This window comes from Brachycentrus maculatus, unplaced genomic scaffold (genome assembly GCF_059751285.1).
Source record: "Brachycentrus maculatus isolate JH-2025_06_01 unplaced genomic scaffold, ASM5975128v1 h1tg000680l, whole genome shotgun sequence".
In the NCBI taxonomy this organism is placed as follows: domain Eukaryota; kingdom Metazoa; phylum Arthropoda; class Insecta; order Trichoptera; family Brachycentridae; genus Brachycentrus; species Brachycentrus maculatus.
The window spans coordinates 253,643-273,017 of NW_028281412.1; the positions used below are offsets into that span (position 1 = coordinate 253,643).

Consider the following 19,375-nt stretch of genomic DNA (forward strand, 5'->3'; position numbering starts at 1 on the left):
TATATCAGGACAGACGAGTTGTTATAATTTCCTGTTCTCGAGATTGATACTTCATGGTTAGCGTGTTTAGCTACCGTGCTAGAGGTCCTGGGTACGATTCCCAGGGGAGAGGTGAAAATTAATATTAGCGATTTTACACTGCTAATATATATTTAACATTAATAAGCTTCCGGAAAACTTAAAATCTATAAATAAAATTATCAAACCTTTAAAACTATTTTTTATTAAATACAAGACTCACCCCTACCTTGACTTCATACCAAGGAATAATTTTATAAAATTTTAATTTTTAATTTACTTATTTATTAATATTAATTTTAATTTACTTTGTTTATAAAAAAATATAAAACGAACCCCCTCTCTAAACACAAGTATCTACTTTATTAGAGAGGTAGAAACGTTATATTCGAAATGTTTTGTGTATTTACAAACTATTTAATATTATTCAAATGTGTATTTCGTAAAAAAAATAATAACAAAATAAAAAGCCCTGGACTGGTCCCTGAAGTGCAGGAGTGATCACTTTTGCTGCGTGTGAGTATCGATCAAGATAACACTGCGTCGATACGATGCAGTTCTTTATGCACCATTGGGTGCGGATAAGGATTAGAGAAGAGATGTAATAAATAAATAAAATATACGTGCAGATATTTTGACCGGTATTTTTTGCCGGTCTTCAATTATTTTCCATTTATTGTTTACTTAAATTAGTTTATATTGCGGTTACATCGAATATATTAACTAAATATTAATATTTCATCATAAAATGTAATACACAATTAATGAATAATTACCAATATGGATGCTTCTCTCCTAAGGTGGAGACTGACCGGAGCATTTCATCGTAACGTCGTAACATCGCTCGCGGCGAGCATCCGAAACTATGGATGGGAGCGCTCGGCTAGGTGTACTGACTGCCTGAATGCTTGCATCGTAACATGTTACGTTACGACGAAATGCTCCGGTCAGTCTTCGCCTCTACACTAAGATTACAATAATTGAAACATTTATTTCCAATCAGCCTTCTTTTACTCTTCATACTTTCTGGCATATCTTCTTATATTTTAAACACTTTTAATATATGAAAAAAATGTGGATGTTATTTTTGTCTATACGGTAATCGCATTCAATTAATATTCCTTTATAATGTACATTATTATCAATACTTAGTCCAATTACATTTAAAACTATTTTGGCGTTTGTTCATTTAAAAAATGGTGAACGAATAAAAAAAATCAAATAAGTGTTTAATTTATTTATTTGACCTTATCTGACCCACTTCCTCGTTTCTTCAATCTTGATGCCTTGTTTTTCAACACTTGCCACCGTAACATCTCTAGATTTACTTAATTGGCTAAATAAATACTAGCGCAAATGAGTAGAAAAAAACATTTTTCTCAAAAAAAAAAAATGTTAAATTTTGAATCTAAATCAACACACGAATACAAAATAAGCCTGGACATTAATGTCAGGTGTTTTCTAGCCTAGCTCCATGTGTTTAGTTTCGCTAACATCAAATATGAGCTAATATATGTTCAATTAAACGTTTAGGTGATTTATTGCGTCCACCATCAACCACTAAACCAAGCAAACGTTGGGACGACCAACTTCAAAAGCTTCTCCAATACAATATTAATTCTCTATATAATGATATATTAATATATATATATATATATATATATATATATATATATATATATATATATATATATATATATATATATATATATATATATATATATATATATATATATATATATATATATATATATATATATATATATATATATATATATATATATATATATATATATATATATATATATATATATATATATATATATATATATATATATATTATGTATTAATTGATTCTGGAAATAAATTTTAAAAAATATCCGTCAAAAAAGGTGTAAATTACAATGAATTTACTTAAAAAATATATATATACATATCATATTTTTTTGCAGAGATCACCAAGCCGCTTTGTGTGTGTGTCTTGTCGGTGGAGTTCTTTTTATTTTTTTTTGACATCTCATCAAAGATGCCCAGACTTCCATATTCTTCTTCATCTTTGATGAAATGTCAAAAAATAATATGAAAAATAACACCTATAATTGGAGATAATCCAGATTTGTGAAGTATTTGGATACACTCAAAATGTTGCGAGTTCTTTTTACATACGTTTTTATTCTGTTTTATGTATTTATTGTGTTTGTTCCATCGCGTTACGTGAAGAAAAAAAGCCCTGTTTATATTATATATTAATTGATAAATAATCTCCGGCCAAATACTGTGCACTGTATAGCGCTATAGGCAGGATTTAGATGTTGGTGCGAAGCAGAAGCTCAGTTTATCTATAAAACCCAAGCAGTACATATTGCCTTGCAGTACAGCACCGCCGAGAATTTTGATGAGGTATAGTTTGTCAACAACAGTCCGGAGTAGCGGCCTTACGTACTTACTATCTACCGACGCAAACAAATACTTTATGGATTTACGAATCATTGCTTCAAAGAATGCTTCAAAGCGTCTAATGAAAATATTCATTATAAACAAGAATATTTACGGGTTTAATGGTTTCCCACCAGTGTGAGTTAACATGTGTCTTCGTAAATTTCCTTTGAGTGAGCATTTATATTCACACTGCTGACAGGAAAACGGTTTCTCCCCAGTGTGAGTCAGCATGTGTAATTTCAAAACGTTTTTTCGGGAACATTCATACTTACAAAGTAAGCATGAGAATGGTTTTTCCCCAGTATGAGTTAGCATGTGCGTTCTTAAATCCCCTTTTCGAGAACATTCATATTTACATTCAGTACACGCAAACGGTTTCTGCCCCGTGTGAGTTAGCATGTGTAATTTTATACCATCCTTTCGAGAGCACACGAATGTACAAAGAGGACAAGAGAAAGGTTTCTCACCGGTATGAACTAACCTGTGTCTTTTCAAATCGTCTTTTAAAGCGCACTCATATTTGCATTCTGAACAGGCAAAAGGTTTCTCACCAGTATGAGTTAACATGTGTCTTTTTAAATGCTCTTTAAGGGAGCATTTGAAAATGCACTCCGTACATGAGAACGGTTTCTCGCCAGTGTGAGACAATATGTGTAATTTAAGGCTTACTTTGCGTAAACAAACATACGGACACTCCAAACAAGCGAACGATTTCTCCCCGTTGTGAGTCAACATGTGTTTATTTAAATGCTCTTTTCGTAAACCCCTGTAATTGCATTCTGTGCATGGGAAAGCTTTTTCCCCAGAATGAATCAACATGTGTGTCCTCAAATGCTGTTTTTGAGAGCAAGCATATGAGCACTCGGTACAGGAAAACGGTTTCTCGCCAGTATGTGTGTACATGTGCTTTTTCAATTCCGCTTTGCGAGAACATTTATATTGGCATTCTAGACAAGCTAATGGCTTCTTAACAGCATGAGTAAACATGTGTTTTCTTAATTCTACTTTTCGAGAGCATACGTATGTGCACTGTAAGCAAGATAATGGTTTATAATCTACATGAGTAAACATGTGTTTTTGCAATTCCGCTTTCCGTGAACACACGTAATTACATTCCACACATGATAACGCCTTCCTGCGTATATGACTTCGCATGTGCCTTTTTAATTCAGCTTTCCGGGTACATTTATAATTACAGCCCGGCTCTAAGCATAGAACCTTCCTTTCTCTGGGTTTATTGACCGTTTTTTTGTTTTTTCCGTTAGAACTTACGACCTTCTTAGGATCTGAAAATTAAATAAAAATATAAATGAAATGGAACATATGAACATATATATTCGCAACAACCTCGGAAGCATTTGTGATGACAACAAAATATTCAATCCCAAGAAGACTTTTTGTGTTTTAAACAATAAATTTGGCAAATGTGAACGGAAGAACAGAACGAGGTTGGCCAAAAAAACCTCTTTTTCTTTATCTATATTAAAATATCAATCGCAACATTTTGAGTATGTCCAAATACTTGTTCACAAATCTAGATAATCTCCAATTAAAGGAGTTATTTTTCATATTGTTAATAAATTATCTGGTCAAATTATAAGCTAAATGAAAAGGATATTTTCTGTCGTTTCTCATGTATGTGGTTATAATCCAGGATTCGGACCTCATATAAGAGTTTCAGCTCAATAACAAAGCCTCTTCATCTCACCAATAGATGTCTCTCGAGAAAATTCTACTGATTCTTGTACAATATTTCTAAATTGAATCATGTATATACATCTTCCGAGAATTTGAGTACTGCGGTTGTCAATCGTGGTTAGAATTTGTGAATGTTACACGTGTGTAAAGCGATCACTTAAACCAGCCTATGACCGTCGTAAGCCCCGTAAATGCCCAGACTTCCATCTACGTTGAGATGTCAAAAAATAATACGATAAATAACTGTAATTGGAGATAATTCAGATTTGTAAAATGGTATTTGTACAAACTCAAAATGTTGTTTATAGAGTATTACTTACTAGAGGATTTTTTAGCGATTTGGGAGGATTCAAGGTATTCCTGTTTGATATCAGGGTGATGAATATCAATTGTACTGTACTGTAGTCCAGTACTGGTCCCTGGTACAGTCAAGTCGCGACGTGCTGCTCCTTCTCTGTGGGAAGTACCACCATACTCATCGTCACTAACTGGTTCGGTCTTAATGACAGGAACCTCGGTATAGATGACCTCCTTCTTGATACCGGGATACGATACATTTCCACCACATTGTGGAACATTACTAACAACGAGTAATGGTCCTTCTTCGGTATGGAGAGTATCATCATCACTTACTGGTTCCGCCTTGATGATAACATCTTTCGGTTGGATAATATTATCTTTCACGACGGGATATGATATATTTCCACCATATTGTGGAATATTACTAACAACGGGTAATGGTTCTTCTTCGGTATGGAGAGTATCGTCATCACTTACTGGTTCCGCTTTGATGATAACATCTTTAAGTTGAAAAGAATTATCTTTCACAGCGGAATATGATACATTTCCACCGTATTGTGGAATATTACCAACAACGTCAACTTTCTCAGATAGTGCCTGTTGTGCAGTATGGATAATGTCATCATCAGTTTCTGGTTCCGTCTTAATAAACGGTTGAATCGATTGAACAATATTCTCATTCACAGCGATGCATGATGCATCTCCACCACAGTTTGGAATATTCTCAATAACACCATCTCTGTCGGATAGCGCCTTGTCGGAAGAATGAAGAATATCGAAACCAATTCCTGGTTCCGTCTTGATAATACGATCTTGCGGGTTGATAATGTTCTCGTTTCCACTACATTGTGGAATGATGCTCATAGTTCTATCACTTCCAAATGATGCCCCTTCTCCAGAAGATGGTTCCAGAATATCCTCTTCCACGTCTCTCGGTTCATCCTTGATACGGACGAAAGCAAGCTCCATCTGATCCACAGTCTTCCAACAGACAAAAATATATTAACTGCAATAAAAATTAAATGGTTTTATCAATCTATTCCTATCTTTATAATTCCTATTTTTATTTATGTCCGTTTCCGTAGTGTAATGGTCAGCAGGCTCGGCTACCGTTCAGGAGGTCCCGGGTTCGATTCCCAGGGGGGGGTCAAAAAAATAAATGTGATTTTTTCACTCTAATATTTCCCTGGACTGGTACCTGAAGCGGAGGGCTAATCTCCTTTCTTTCATGTGTTAACGATCAAGATAGCACTGCATTTATATGATGCAGTGCCCTATGCACCATTCGGTGCAGATAAGGGTTTGAATGAATTCCTATCTTTATAAAGACAAGCGGACAGAACGAAAACTAACGCTTTTATACAAAAACTGCTAGAATTATAACAGATTTTTTTAAACTTTATAAAACAAAACAACTTTGGTTTTAACTTTGTTTTGATTAGTAATCTTTTTCTCCAACCAGTTTTGACAAGAAACTTATCATCATAAGGGTTAAACATGTCCATGTTCAACCCTGATAACAAGGTGGCTAAACAAGCTTCTCAGAATTTGGAGAAATGGCACACGGTATCCGGCATATTACCTTGATCAAAAAGTTCCCGAATTTTTATCAGAAAATGAAAAATACAAAATTAATAATCGAAATCGTTCCCTTCTAAGTACTCCTCTTTGACTGCATCGCACTTATGCCAGCGCTTGATCAATCCTCGAAACATTTTTTACAATCGGTTTTCGGTAGAGCCATCTGCGATTTATCCATTACATCATCTCGGATGCTGAAACGCGTTCCGGGAGCGGTTTCCTGAGTCGACCGAATTGGAAAAAGTCGCTGGGAACTAAATCAGGTAAATTCGGTAGTTGTTGGATGGTATTCGTTCCGTTTTTAGCCGAATGGTCACGGATTACGATGGAATTGTGCAACGGTGCGTTATCGTGGTGCAAGATCCACGAGTTGTTTGCCCACAAATCCGGTATTTTTGGCGAACTGCTTCACCCAAACGTCTTGAGCCAGAAACTCATATCACTCAAGAGTCCGCGACACTAACCACGGGACCACAACCCGACACATGATTCTATTAACCCCAAAGGATGACAGTTGCAATGCGAATGCACGATTCGCCGTAAAAGTGTGCATCCGAATCATCTTCAAAATTACCAAATCTCTGCCTTTGGGAATGCGAAGACTTCTATGGTTGAATTTTTGACAGATAGAAATACCTACTTTTTATTCTTCCTCGTCAATGAAAACCGTCAAGTTTTTAGAACAACGCACATAATCCGGACAAGAAAGTGAGTTTGTTTATTGAAATAACTACAAATTATGACCGAATTATCATAGGTCTCTTAATAAGCGGATAAATCGGTAATACAGCGCACAGTGTCACTCAGCACTAAGCTAAAGCATAGAAGATAATCCCTGTCATAGACAATATGGCGTCACAGGAACAGATTCTCAGTACCTACCTTTACACAATAACCGATTATCCACTATGATTGACCGCAGTTTTTTTTTAATTACCTAACGTCCAAGTGACTCTGAAATCTAGCTACGGCTTATGCAACACCGCTTATCATGACCCTACTCAGGCTTCAACGTTTTTTTTTATAGGTTTAAAGCTTTTGCCTACTCGTGAGCGAATTTACTCTTTATGTTTAAAGTTACTATAATTTCATGTAATTCATAAATGAAAATTCTAGGCAAAAACACTCGCTATCTCGCTAGAGGCATGAGTGTATACAAATCATTGATTTTAAGTTAGCAGTGAAGTTACTTGGGTGGATGACTTTACTTAAGATGTGACTTTACTTATTTAATATATAAAACATACTTACAATACGCCTAATACAGTAATACCACATACTTATAACAAATATGTCCGCCTCCGTAGTGTAATGGTCAGCACGCTCGGCTACCGTTCTGGAGGTCCCGGGTTCGATTCCCAAGGGGGGTAAAATAAATATAAGTGATTTTTTCACTGTAATATTTATTAATGGACTGGTACCTGAAGCGTAGGGCTGATCACCTTTCCTTCATGTGTAAACGATCAAGATAACACTGCGTTAACATGACACAGTGCCCTATGCACCATTGGGGTGCGGATAAGGGTTTTATTAAAAATTATTATAACAAATAACTCACTGGCATAACACCTCCGCTGAGGGCTTTTTCTAGAATCAAAATGTCTGTTCGCACATCTTCATGATCCTCCGCTAGCAATTTACCAGTTCTTCCTGCAATACGCAATTATTATAGAAGAAATACATATTCCCCCCATTTATTTACGGCCGTAGCCGATTTGTACAAAATAAATACAATACATGTAAGAATTGCGATCGCTCAGACGAATGTGTGGCGAAACGATGTTTGATAGATGTTCGAATGATGAAATAAGGAAAGAATGTAAGGCTGAGATAAGCATTATCGATAAAATTAAGAAAGGTGTGTTGAGATGGTTTGGACATGTGGAGCGTATGAGTAAAGAAAGAACGGTTAAACAAATTTATGAGGCGAATGTAGCTGGAAAAAGAAGCGGAGGACGACCGAGGAAAACTTGGCACAATCAGGTATGTCAAATACTTGAAAGCGGCCGGGTCAGGAGTCGTAATAATCGTCGGGTATGTATGAGGAGATGCATGAATGTAGAAGAGGCAAAGAATGTTTGCAAAGACCGAGTGGTTTGGCGTTCGATTCTCTCTGCCTACCCCTGCGGGGAAGCGGCGTGATGGTTAGTTAGTAGTTAGTTAGTTAGTTAATAATAATCTAACAAACCTACAATAGGTACGCCTAAAAAAATATACTCATCATATCACTATACTAGTTCTTTTAACTGTTTAGCGTCATGGTGCGGTTTTTATTGACCGCGGGATGCTAACGTGTGCCATTTGTCCGATGGGTAGTTCAATGTAATTTAAAAAATTTAAATTAATGATTTGGTTTTCATTTTCCTTACTAGTTTTATTTTGATTAGCTTTTATTTAACTATTTCTTAATTTATAATTTTCCATATATTCTTGATTATGTTGCACAGATTTAAATATTACTTTAAATATGTTCGAATGGTGAATATGCGAATAATGAAAAGCTGAGATAAGTATTGTTGATAAAATTAGAAACGTGTGTTGAGATGGTTTGGACATGTGAAACGAATGAGTGAGTAAAGAATGGTAAAACAAAATGTAATATAATATAGTTAATTAAAAGGCGCAGGGGCATGATGAGGTATTTCAAATACTCAAATACCCAGGTCAGGATTCGAAATAATCGGCGGGTATGTAAAAGGAGATGTAGGAATGTGGAAGAGGTGAATAATGTTTTCAAAGACAGAGTTGTGTGGCGATGTAGTATCGATTTGTGGTCCCGTGGTTAGTGTCGCGGACTCTTACGTCAGAGTTCCTCGGTTCGAACCCACTATACTACAATTTGATACCTATTTCTAATAATAATACGCTTAGGCTCACAGAAATAATATGAAATTGAAATATTAGTGTAAATAATTCAAACAAAAAGATTTCTCTTTTTTTTTAATTTCAAAAAATATATTCTCTCTGCCTTCTCCTGCGGAGTAGCGGCGTTTCAGTTGGTTAAGTGAACTTTTGGTTTGTAATAAATTATTTACATTATGCCATTTATATATTTTTGTTGATTTTAACCATATTGTAAGAAACTGGTGACAAATTGCTAGAAGAGCAGTTCCTCGAGAATTTCAATTGAATGTTTTATTTTTGTTTTTCACTGATTGTGTATTATGCATGAATAAAGAAAAATAATGACTTCTGGCAATGTGCTAACCACTACAATATGAAAACAGAAAAATGTGTAAATATTAGCAGTTTTGAAACAGCATTTTTTATCTTTAAAGTTTGCTTTATTATTCGATAACATAGCCATCTATTTCGGAGCATGTTTTAAGATGTGTCTTTTCAAACTAAGCCTAAGTGAACACGAATAATTACACTCTGAGCACGAAAAAGGTTTCTCACCAGTATGCGTTAGCATGTGCCTTTTTAGACAATCTTTTCGATAGCTCTCATATTTACATTCCGAACATGAAAATGGTTTATCTCCAGTGTGAATTAACATGTGCGTTTTCAAATCCCCTTTTCTAGAAGATACATAACTACACTTTGAACAAGAGAATGGTTTCTCGCCAGTGTGAGTTAACAGGTGTATTTTTAAAGCGCTTTTGCGAGAACATTCATATTTGCATTCCGAGCACGAAAATGGTTTATCACCAGTGTGAGTTAAAACGTGTTTTCTCAAATCTTCATTTTCGGAACATTCGTATTTCCACTCTGGGCATGTCAAGGGTTTTAAACCAGCATGAGTTGACATGTGTTGCTTTAATTGCCACTTTCTAGCGCATTTGTATGTACACTTCAAGCACGAAAAGCGTTTCTCGCCAGTATGTGTAAGTATGTGACTTTTCAAATCTCCACTTCGAGAACATTCGTATTTACACTGTCGGCATGAGAAAGGTTTCAAACCATTATGAGTTAACATGTGTTGTTTTAAATGCCACTTTCTAGCACACTTGTATGTACACTCCAAACACGAAAAGCGTTTCTCACCTGTATGAGTTACTAAGTGCGCTACTAAATTTCCCTTTTGGTAACATTTAAAATTACACTCTAAGCATGAAAACGGTTTCACCTTTGTGTGAAGGATCGTGTGTTTTTTTAAATCCGCTTTCCGATGGCATTTATATTCACACTCAGCGCACATGAAAGGTTTTTCGCCGGAATGAATTAACATATGAGTTTTTAAAACATCGTTTCGGAGACATTTATATTTACATACGGAGCACGAGTACAACGTTTTCTTCGTGGGACTAAAATTTGATAATGTTTCGTTATTTACTGAACGGTGAGATTTCGTTGTTGCATTTGCATCTGAAAAAAATATATATACTGATAAAATGCCATTAATAACAACCGATAATGAAGTACCGTTTAAATAAATAAAATGCCTTGATTTACAATCCAATATCGAAAATAAATGATTTTAATAATCCGTACCTGAATATTATTTTATTTATTTATTGTAACTGCAGACAGTTGGTAGAATTTCATATCGAATTGTTGAGTAATATATTTAAAATTAAACACGGTTATAGGATGGAATTAAACTTTTATTTACATATATGATATGTGACGCGTTTCGTCTTATTAAGACATCAAACACTGGGTGTATGCACGAAACGAAACGCGTCACATATCATATATCGCTCACTCCTTTCAAGAACGTCATAAATCAAAATACTTGATTTTTCAGGAGAACGTTTTTGAAGTTTAAGAATATAATACAATGTATTAAAAATAAATATTAAGCCACTGACTGAACTTTTTACTGTGCAACAGATCTTTTTAGGTAAAACCTGAAGGTTTTTTCTCCATTTGAAAAATATTTATTTTATTTTTTTAAAAATATTAAACAATACCTTTTCTTCAAAATGCAAAAACAACACTTTCTGCCCTGTAGCGGGTAAATATTGTGTTTAAAATATGGCTCTTTCGCAGGGATATGGTACATTTTCTGGGCATTCCGAAAATATGCACAACTGAAAATTGACAATTTTTGATTTATGACGTTCTTGAAAGGAGTGAGCGATATGTAAATAAAAGTAGAATTCAATCCAATAACCGTTTTTCATTTTGGATATATTACCCAACAATTCTTTAATTTATTTAAGAAATGTCTGGTACAGCATTCTATACCTACGAAACCTGGACGATAACTGTAGGGATAGAGATCTATTGTATTATTACAGGTTTAATGTGATCATCGTGAGAAAAGAATAGAAATAATTGGCTGGATTCAAAACGTAACAAACTTTAAGGCAAGAAGGATTAAAGAAAATAGATGATGCGGAAAGGACCAAAGAAATATGTTTTGAATATTGAAAGCACTAATTTTGTGGATCATATTGATATATTACTTTGAGAAATAAAAATACTTTGTTTTTTGATCCACCCACATTAGTTAATTAAAAATATATATATTAAGACACACCAATCTGTATATCACTGTCTGTTTTTTATACATCTTTAATTTGCTGGCCGTACTCGCCAACATTATGTTTTGAATATTGAAAAAATTAACTTTGTGGATCATATTGATATATTATTTTGTGAGTGGATCAAAAAACAAATATTTTTATTATATTTATATTATATTTTATTTCTCAAAATAATATACCAAATAAATAAGCTATCTCTTACCGGTTAACCATCGCTTTTGAAAAGAAAAAAGTATTCAGACATTGGGAGGTTGTAACGAAAGCATTATGACTTACTAGATTCGTCTTCCATTCTGCGAGACGATTCCAGCTTCATGTCAGGACGATCTATATCCATTTCCGCGAACGCGATACGGCTAGATATTACTTTGTACTTTCCTTCAGCACTCGTCCCCAGCCCAGTCATTTCGGGACATGGTGTCTCTTCTTCTTCATATTCATCGTCGCTGCCTGGTTCGACTTTGACTACTAGAACTTCCGGATAGATAATATCTTTTACATTACAATTCAATACATCGCTACAGCGTGGAATACTTGTACTAGCGAGTATTGCACCTTTCCCAATAGATGTTCGGAGAATATCCCCTTCTACGTCTCCCGGTTCATCCTTAACACAAGCCTGTGTGAGATCCATCTGTTGCTCGGTGTTATTGATAACCACGAATATTGAACCTGAAACATCGAATATATATATATATATATATATATATATATATATATATATATATATATATATATATATATATATATATATATATATATATATATATATATATATATATATATATATATATATATATAAGGTTTACATAAACCAAAAGTAAACATAAATAACTGAAACGCCGCTACTCCTCAGAGGAAGGCAGAGAGAATGTATTTTTTTAAATAAAAAAAGAGAAATATTTGTGCTTTTTTTGTTATTTACACAATTATTTCAATTTCATACTACTTATGTGAGCCTAAGCGGCTCATTATAAGAAATAGCAATTAAATTGTGCTAGAGTAGGTTCGAACCGAGAAACTCTGACTTAAGAGTCCGCGATACTAACCACGGGACCAGAACCCGACACAATAATATTTAAATTTGTTCGTAAGGAAGTAAAAATAGCCTACGTGATTTCATCCGAAAATGCCCATAATTCGCCAAGAGTACAATATCAAGTGAATACGCGGTCTGTTGTACAGTTCTACAAACTTAGTCAAAGAATGTTATGACATTTTTTTTGGATAATAAAATAGTACTATTGTTGCCTAAAAATCAGCAATGAAAATAATACTTAAAGTTCCGAGGAGGACTCCCACAGAGGAAATATTCAACAAATTACTTCTTATGCAACTCACTTTATCCTAAAACAATCTTTATACACGAATTAAAGAATATCTCTCACATAACATAAGGAAGCACCTCTCAGAAAAGCACACATATCATAATTTAAACACTCCATCATTCAACCATGTAAAACATTTTGAGTGTGTCCAAATACTTGTTCACAAAATCTGGATTATCTCCAATTACAGGAGTTATTTTCATATTATTTTTTGACATCTCATCAAAGATGAAGAAGAATATGGAAGTCTGGGCATTTACGGGGCTGACGACCGTCACAGGCTGGTCACCAATTCTACCCATTATTGACAACCACACTACCACATATATATAGAACTTCCAAGAATTTGAGTGGTGTGGTTGTCAATAATGGGTAGAATTGGTGAATGTTACACGTGTGTAAAGTGATCACTTAAACCAGCCTATGACGGTCGTCAGCCCCGTAAATGCCCAGACTTCCATATTCTTCTTCATCTTTGATGAGATGTCAAAAAACAATAATTCAACCATGTATTTGATTGCATGTCATAAATAACTTTCTTTTCATATCATTTAAAAAGTTTTTTTTTCATTTGCATAAATTGTACACAGAACAATTTTAAACATATTTAAAATATTTTTTGCATAGCCACCTTGTGTATCTTGACGGTGGAGTTCTTTTATATACATTTTGTTTGTTTTCATCCATTTTAACCAATATGCACACAAAAAAGGGAAAAAAATTAAGAATATAAACTATTTTACAAATTTCATAGAATTAACTCTTGATCATTTACCCATTCCTTTATTTTGCCTTTGTTCCATATTTTATTTTGACCTCTAACCTTCGTCGGCAACAAATTAAAAATGTTCGGAACGATATATTGCAGTGTTTGACTCCTATATTTATATTTCATTCATTCAAACCCTTATCCACACCCCAATGGTGCATAGGGCACTGCATTATATAAACACAGTGTTATCTTGATCGTTATCTTGAACACACGAAGGAAAGGTGATCAGCCCTCCGCTTCAGGAGTTATTTATATTTAGTTACGTAAAATGTACCTTGGGAATGGTAAAACCTGGTGAGGTCATATTATGTAGATAGCAATTGTATGTATAGTGAATAATAAAAAACAATATGCTAGTAAAATAATACAAATCTTTCGATAATGCTTTTCAGAAAATGAAGCAAATTATGTTAGCAATGTAATCATGAGAAGTTGGTTGATTTGAATGACCCCATGTGTATAGAATGACGAGAATGCGCTCAATGCTTAAGCAGTTCATTATTAAAACTGAACTAAAGATTACTATTTGATGGATCAAATATTACAACGGTTTCCGTAATATCTCATTTTGTATTGAGGATATTCTACCAACAATGAGATTTGATATAATCTACATGTTGAAAATCTAAACTCGTTTACGGCAAAAATCAACGATCAACGAGCAAAAAAAAGTATTAATGAATAAGTTCGTCACTATTATTAATTTAAATACAATTATTAAAAGAGGAATAAGATAATTCACCGGCAAACGTCACGGACCCTGCAGACACCAAAGATTATCTATGGCAGACACTGCACATAGACAAACAGTGCAATGCTAAAGTGAAAAAAAAAATCTATTAGGTACCTAGCGTCCAAGTGACAAATCTAGCTACGGCTTGTGGAACGCCGCTTATCAAGACCCTACTGAGGCTTCAACTTTTTAAGTTTTATAGCCTATGCCTGCTCGTGAGTGGATTTACTCTTTATGTTTAAAGTCGCTTTAATTTCATATAATTCATAGTTATATGTAATTCAAAATTCTAGGCAAAAACACTAGCTCTCGCTAGAGGCATGAGTTTATATATTATATTGATTCTAAGTTAGCAGTGAAGTATTTATACATGATTTTAGTTTCTGATTTTACTAGGATGTGAGTTTACTTATGTTTTATATATTTATATATATATATATAAATATATATATATACATATATATATATATATATATATATATATATATATATATATATATATATATATATATATATATATATATATATATATATATATATATATATATATATATATATATATATATATATATATATATATATATATATATATATATATATATATATATATATATATATATATATATATATATATATATATATATATATATATATATATATATATATATATATATATATATATATATATAATATATATATAGTGCCGCATATGGCGCACGGTTTGAATTATTGTCTATGATTATCACAAATGGCCGACTTGCTGCTCGTGTTCAGTGGTTCTATGTAATATTTGGTATTTCACTGAGATCCGAACAATATTGTTTCTTTCTGTATCGATTAATAGATTACTGCTCATTCAAAAACGGTCAAAGGGTAATTCTTTAATTGACTTATTCTACGCCATTCGTAGTATTTTAATCCCACGAAAGTATCTGTCAAAATGTTTAGGTTGGCCGCTTATACTTAACGCGTAGTTTGAGTGTTGTATTCATTGCAGGAGATTGGTTAAAAATAGGCAGATTAAGGGATTTTCGGTGACTTTTGAGTGGAAGACTGAAGAACAGATGGAGCCTCCTTCGGTGAGCGTCAAGTCTGAACCGGGAGATGTAGAATGGGATACTAGTGGGGCGACATATCCCCACATACTCAAGAAAGAACCGGAAACTTGTGTCACAACATCTAATCCCGATATGTACGTAATGGTTCCTATCATCAAAACAGAACCAGACTCATTTGTCGAAGAAGGTGATACTCTTTGTGGGGCGCCATGTCCCAAGGGAGATTCTAAAACTGAACTACGAAGTTATGATTCATCTCCTAAAATATTTGTAAAAGTTGATCCGGAAAAAAAATACAAAGAAGGCGATAATATCCCTTCCAGGGATGATGTAAGCGAGAAAATATCTGAATTTGGGACCGGTACTATACTGCAGCGATCTGAAGAAGTAATGGAGATCCATAATCCTGATATTAAACGAGAATGTTTGGAATCTTCAATTAAAATAGAAGCGACCTCGGGTGAGTACATTTAATATTCCCTTTCAACAACATTTTGAGTGTGTCCAAATACTTGTTTACAAATCTGGATTATCTGCAATTATAGTTCTTTTTCATTTAAAAAAATAACTCATATAATTGGAGATAATCCAGAATGTGAACAAGTATTTGGACACACTCAAAATGGTGTAAATAAATTAACTGGTCACATTATAAGCTAAAATGATAAAAATGAAAATTATATTTTCTGACGTTTCTCATGTATGTGATTATAATCCAGGATTTGGACCTCACATACTAATATAAAAGAGTTTTTGCTCAATATAAAGCTTCTTTTCACCAATAGTTGTCTGAGAGTGATTCAAGAACAATGTTTCAAAATTGGTTCATATATATAGAACCTCCAAGAATTTGAGTAATGTGGTTGTCAATAATGGGTTGAATTGGTGATTGTTACACGTGTGTAAAGTGATCACGTAAACCAGCCTATGAAGGCCGTCAATAATGGGTAGAATTGGTGAATGTTACACGTCTGTAAAGTGATCACTTAAACCAGCGAAGGTCGTCAGCCCCGTAAATGCTTAATTCTTCCCATGATTGGCAACCACAATACTCAAATTCGTGGAATTCTATATATATTGTTTAAATTCGAAACAAAGTGCTTGAATTCACTAGAGACATCTATGGTGAGTGAAAAAAGCTTTATTGAGCAGAAACTCTCATTTGTATGTGAGATATTGAGATGTCAAAAAATAACTGTTAGTTGGAGATAATCCAGATTTGTGACCAAATATTTGGGAAACACACAAAATGTTGTAGTGGGATTATTAGTCTTTTATATGAAATGATGTTTTTTTTTGTTAAATTTGTTTTTTTTTTATTTTTTACAATACGTTTATTGTAAGAACGCCTCGCCTAGCAAAACCCGTGAAGAAACTATTTAAATTATTAAATAAAGATATAATTTGCGATTTCACTCTCTCTCGCTGCTCGCTGATAGTGTGTGAAAGAGACCTGTATTTACCAGTGCTAACTATTAGTTATTTTATTATTATTTTATGTTTAATTATTTTAATTATGACTTTTTTTCCATTAGTGTATTCATTATTGTATTTTCATATAAGATACTGTGTATTTGTATTATGTTAATGGCTTTAGCCGTTCAATAAATATTTATTATTTATTTAAATAAATAAATGAATTCCATATATTATTAGATTAAAACCAATATTTTTAGCTTTTCAACCTTTTTTATTTGACCAGCGACCGGGTTTCGTCGTTACCGACATCATCAGACTGGTGTCATCAGATGTCGGTAACGACGAAACTCGGTCGCTGGTCAAATAAAAAAAGTGGAAAAGCTAAAAATATTGGTTTTAATCTAATAATATATTAAAAATGCAATTCCATCACGAAGTGTCAGTGGATAATATAAATCTATCAAATGAATTCCATATAAAACAACAGAAAGTAAGAGAAACAAGATTAAATTTTGTTAACAAAAACTGAATTTGTTCATTTTAGGATTTATTTACATGCAGATTTTTATTGATATATCAACATAGATGTGAATAGTCTATTGGGATGGGAATATGGAAGACAAATGGATTACATTTTCAAGTTTGTAAAATAATTCGGATATATTTTCTTTCAGATTTGGAGAAGAACGAATCTGAGCCACCATATTCAGGGATATCATGTTCTAAGTGTAAATTTACGTGCTCACACGAAGATGAACTAAGATTACACGCGTTAAGTCACATAACTGAAAAACGATTTTCCTGTTCAGAATGTCAATATAGATGTTCTAGTATAAGTAGTTTAAAAAGTCACATGTTCACTCACTCGGGCGAGAAACTGTTATTCTGTACGGAGTGTCAATATAAATGTTCTCGCAGAAACAGTTTAAAAAGTCATATGTTTACTCACACAAATGAGAAACGCCTTTCCTGTTCAGAGTGTCAATATAAAACTTCGTTGAAAAGTAATTTGAATTCGCACATGTTAACTCATTCTGGTGTGAAACGATTTTCTTGTTCAGAGTGTCAATATAAATGTTCGGTCAAAAATAGTTTGAAACTGCACATGTTGACTCACACTGGAGAAAAACCATTTTCGTGTTCCGTTTGTCATTACAAATGTTCACAGAGAGGTAGTTTAAAAATACACATGTTGACTCACTCCGGTGAGAAAAAATTCTCTTGTTCCAAGTGTCAGTTTAAATGTCTGCGTGATGAGAATTTAAAGAATCATATGTTAACTCACTCTGAAGAGAAAAAATTCTCTTGTTCCGATTGTCATTATACCTGTTCGCAGAAAAGGAGTTTGAACCAACACATGTTCACTCATACTGGAGAGAAATTATCTTGTTCGCAATGTCAATATACATTTAAGGGAAAAGAAAGTTTAAGGAAACACTTATTAATGCATGTCGAAAAACAATTTTCTTGTACAGAGTGTGAATATAAATGCAGGCGGAAACATTATTTAAGACAACACATGTTGATTCATACTGGTGAGAAACGTTTATCTTGCTCAGAATGCCAATATAAAACATCGTTCAAAAGTAATTTGAAGTTACACATATTGACTCATACTGGCGAGACACCTTTCTCTTGTTCCGTTTGTCAACGTAAATTTTCAAGGAATTCGGATTTAAAAAATCACGTGTTAATGCATTCTGGTGAGAAACCATTTATTTGCACCGAATGTAAATACACATGTTCAAGAAAATGGAATTTAAAGAAACACATGTCAAAACATCACGCCGCTTCCCCGCAGGGTATATGTAGAGAACAGAATGCCAAACCAATATCTATTTGCAAACAAACTTCGTTTTAAATAACTGTCACGAGAGGTGGTATCATTAAAGTGACCATACGTCTCGTTTTGAACGGGACCGTCCCGTTTTTAGATAGCCTGTCCCGTTGTCCCAAAGTAAAGTTTCGGGACGTCGAAATGTCCCGTTTTCAAAAAAAAGTAACACACGGTAACAATTTAAAAAAAAAAGTGCAAAGAATCGACGGTAGTTTGTAGCATAGCCGTTTCATATAACTATGCTGAAAAATCCTAGCTTGATTTCGGTGCATGTCGCTACAGCTAGTGTCTGGTGAGTCATGTGCAAAGACTAACCAATTTATAAAAGGAAACCTTAAATAAAATTTATAAAATACTCGAGAAATTTTTTTCATCAAAAAAATATAACACAACATTTTTTTCATGTTTGTATTATTTATTTTTCTTATTTTCTTTATCAACATTCCTTTTCTTTTTAATAATATATAAAAACTTTGAAAAAATACGTGTTTTCTTGAATATACATACTATTACGTAAAAATTGGCAAATGTCCCGTTTTAAGGATAAAAATAAATGGTCAGTTTAGGTGTCATACATGATAAAAATAGTGAAAGACATTGCTACCATAAACAAAGCTAGGACGCATAATGGCGGACCCTCGGCGAACGCAAGGCCTGTTGACGACACCAGTCAGGTTTCTCCTGAAGAGTTCTATGTGGTTTCCTACCAGCAATGAGCAAATACTGAGATGTTCCTGATTGGACCACACTAGATTAT

General features: G+C 33.6%; 2 protein-coding genes and 1 long non-coding RNA gene across 3 annotated transcripts; 1 reads left to right on the forward strand and 2 right to left on the reverse strand.

The window, feature by feature from the left end:
• Nucleotides 1-2,011: 2,011 nt before the first annotated feature.
• Nucleotides 2,012-6,837, reverse strand: LOC148300646 (uncharacterized). Its single transcript, XM_088274471.1, has 3 exons — nt 6,677-6,837; nt 4,476-5,461; nt 2,012-3,743 (listed from the first exon to the last, which is right to left on the reverse strand). Exons 2-3 carry the CDS (start codon nt 5,422-5,424, stop codon nt 2,566-2,568), a joined length of 2,127 nt encoding a protein of 708 aa, XP_088130597.1. The 5' UTR covers nt 5,425-5,461; nt 6,677-6,837; the 3' UTR covers nt 2,012-2,565.
• Nucleotides 6,838-9,215: 2,378 nt separating this feature from the next.
• On the reverse strand, nt 9,216-14,367 carry LOC148300647 (uncharacterized). Its single transcript, XR_015838912.1, has 3 exons — nt 14,314-14,367; nt 11,748-12,143; nt 9,216-10,344 (listed from the first exon to the last, which is right to left on the reverse strand). It is a non-coding gene; the product is annotated as an uncharacterized LOC148300647 (long non-coding RNA).
• Nucleotides 14,368-15,060: 693 nt separating this feature from the next.
• LOC148300648 (uncharacterized) lies at nt 15,061-18,962 on the forward strand. The gene is made up of 3 exons (XM_088274472.1): nt 15,061-15,177; nt 15,302-15,822; nt 17,456-18,962. The coding sequence occupies exons 2-3, from the start codon at nt 15,369-15,371 to the stop codon at nt 18,640-18,642; spliced, it is 1,641 nt and encodes a 546-aa protein (XP_088130598.1). The 5' UTR covers nt 15,061-15,177; nt 15,302-15,368; the 3' UTR covers nt 18,643-18,962.
• The last annotated feature ends 413 nt before the right edge of the window (nt 18,963-19,375 follow it).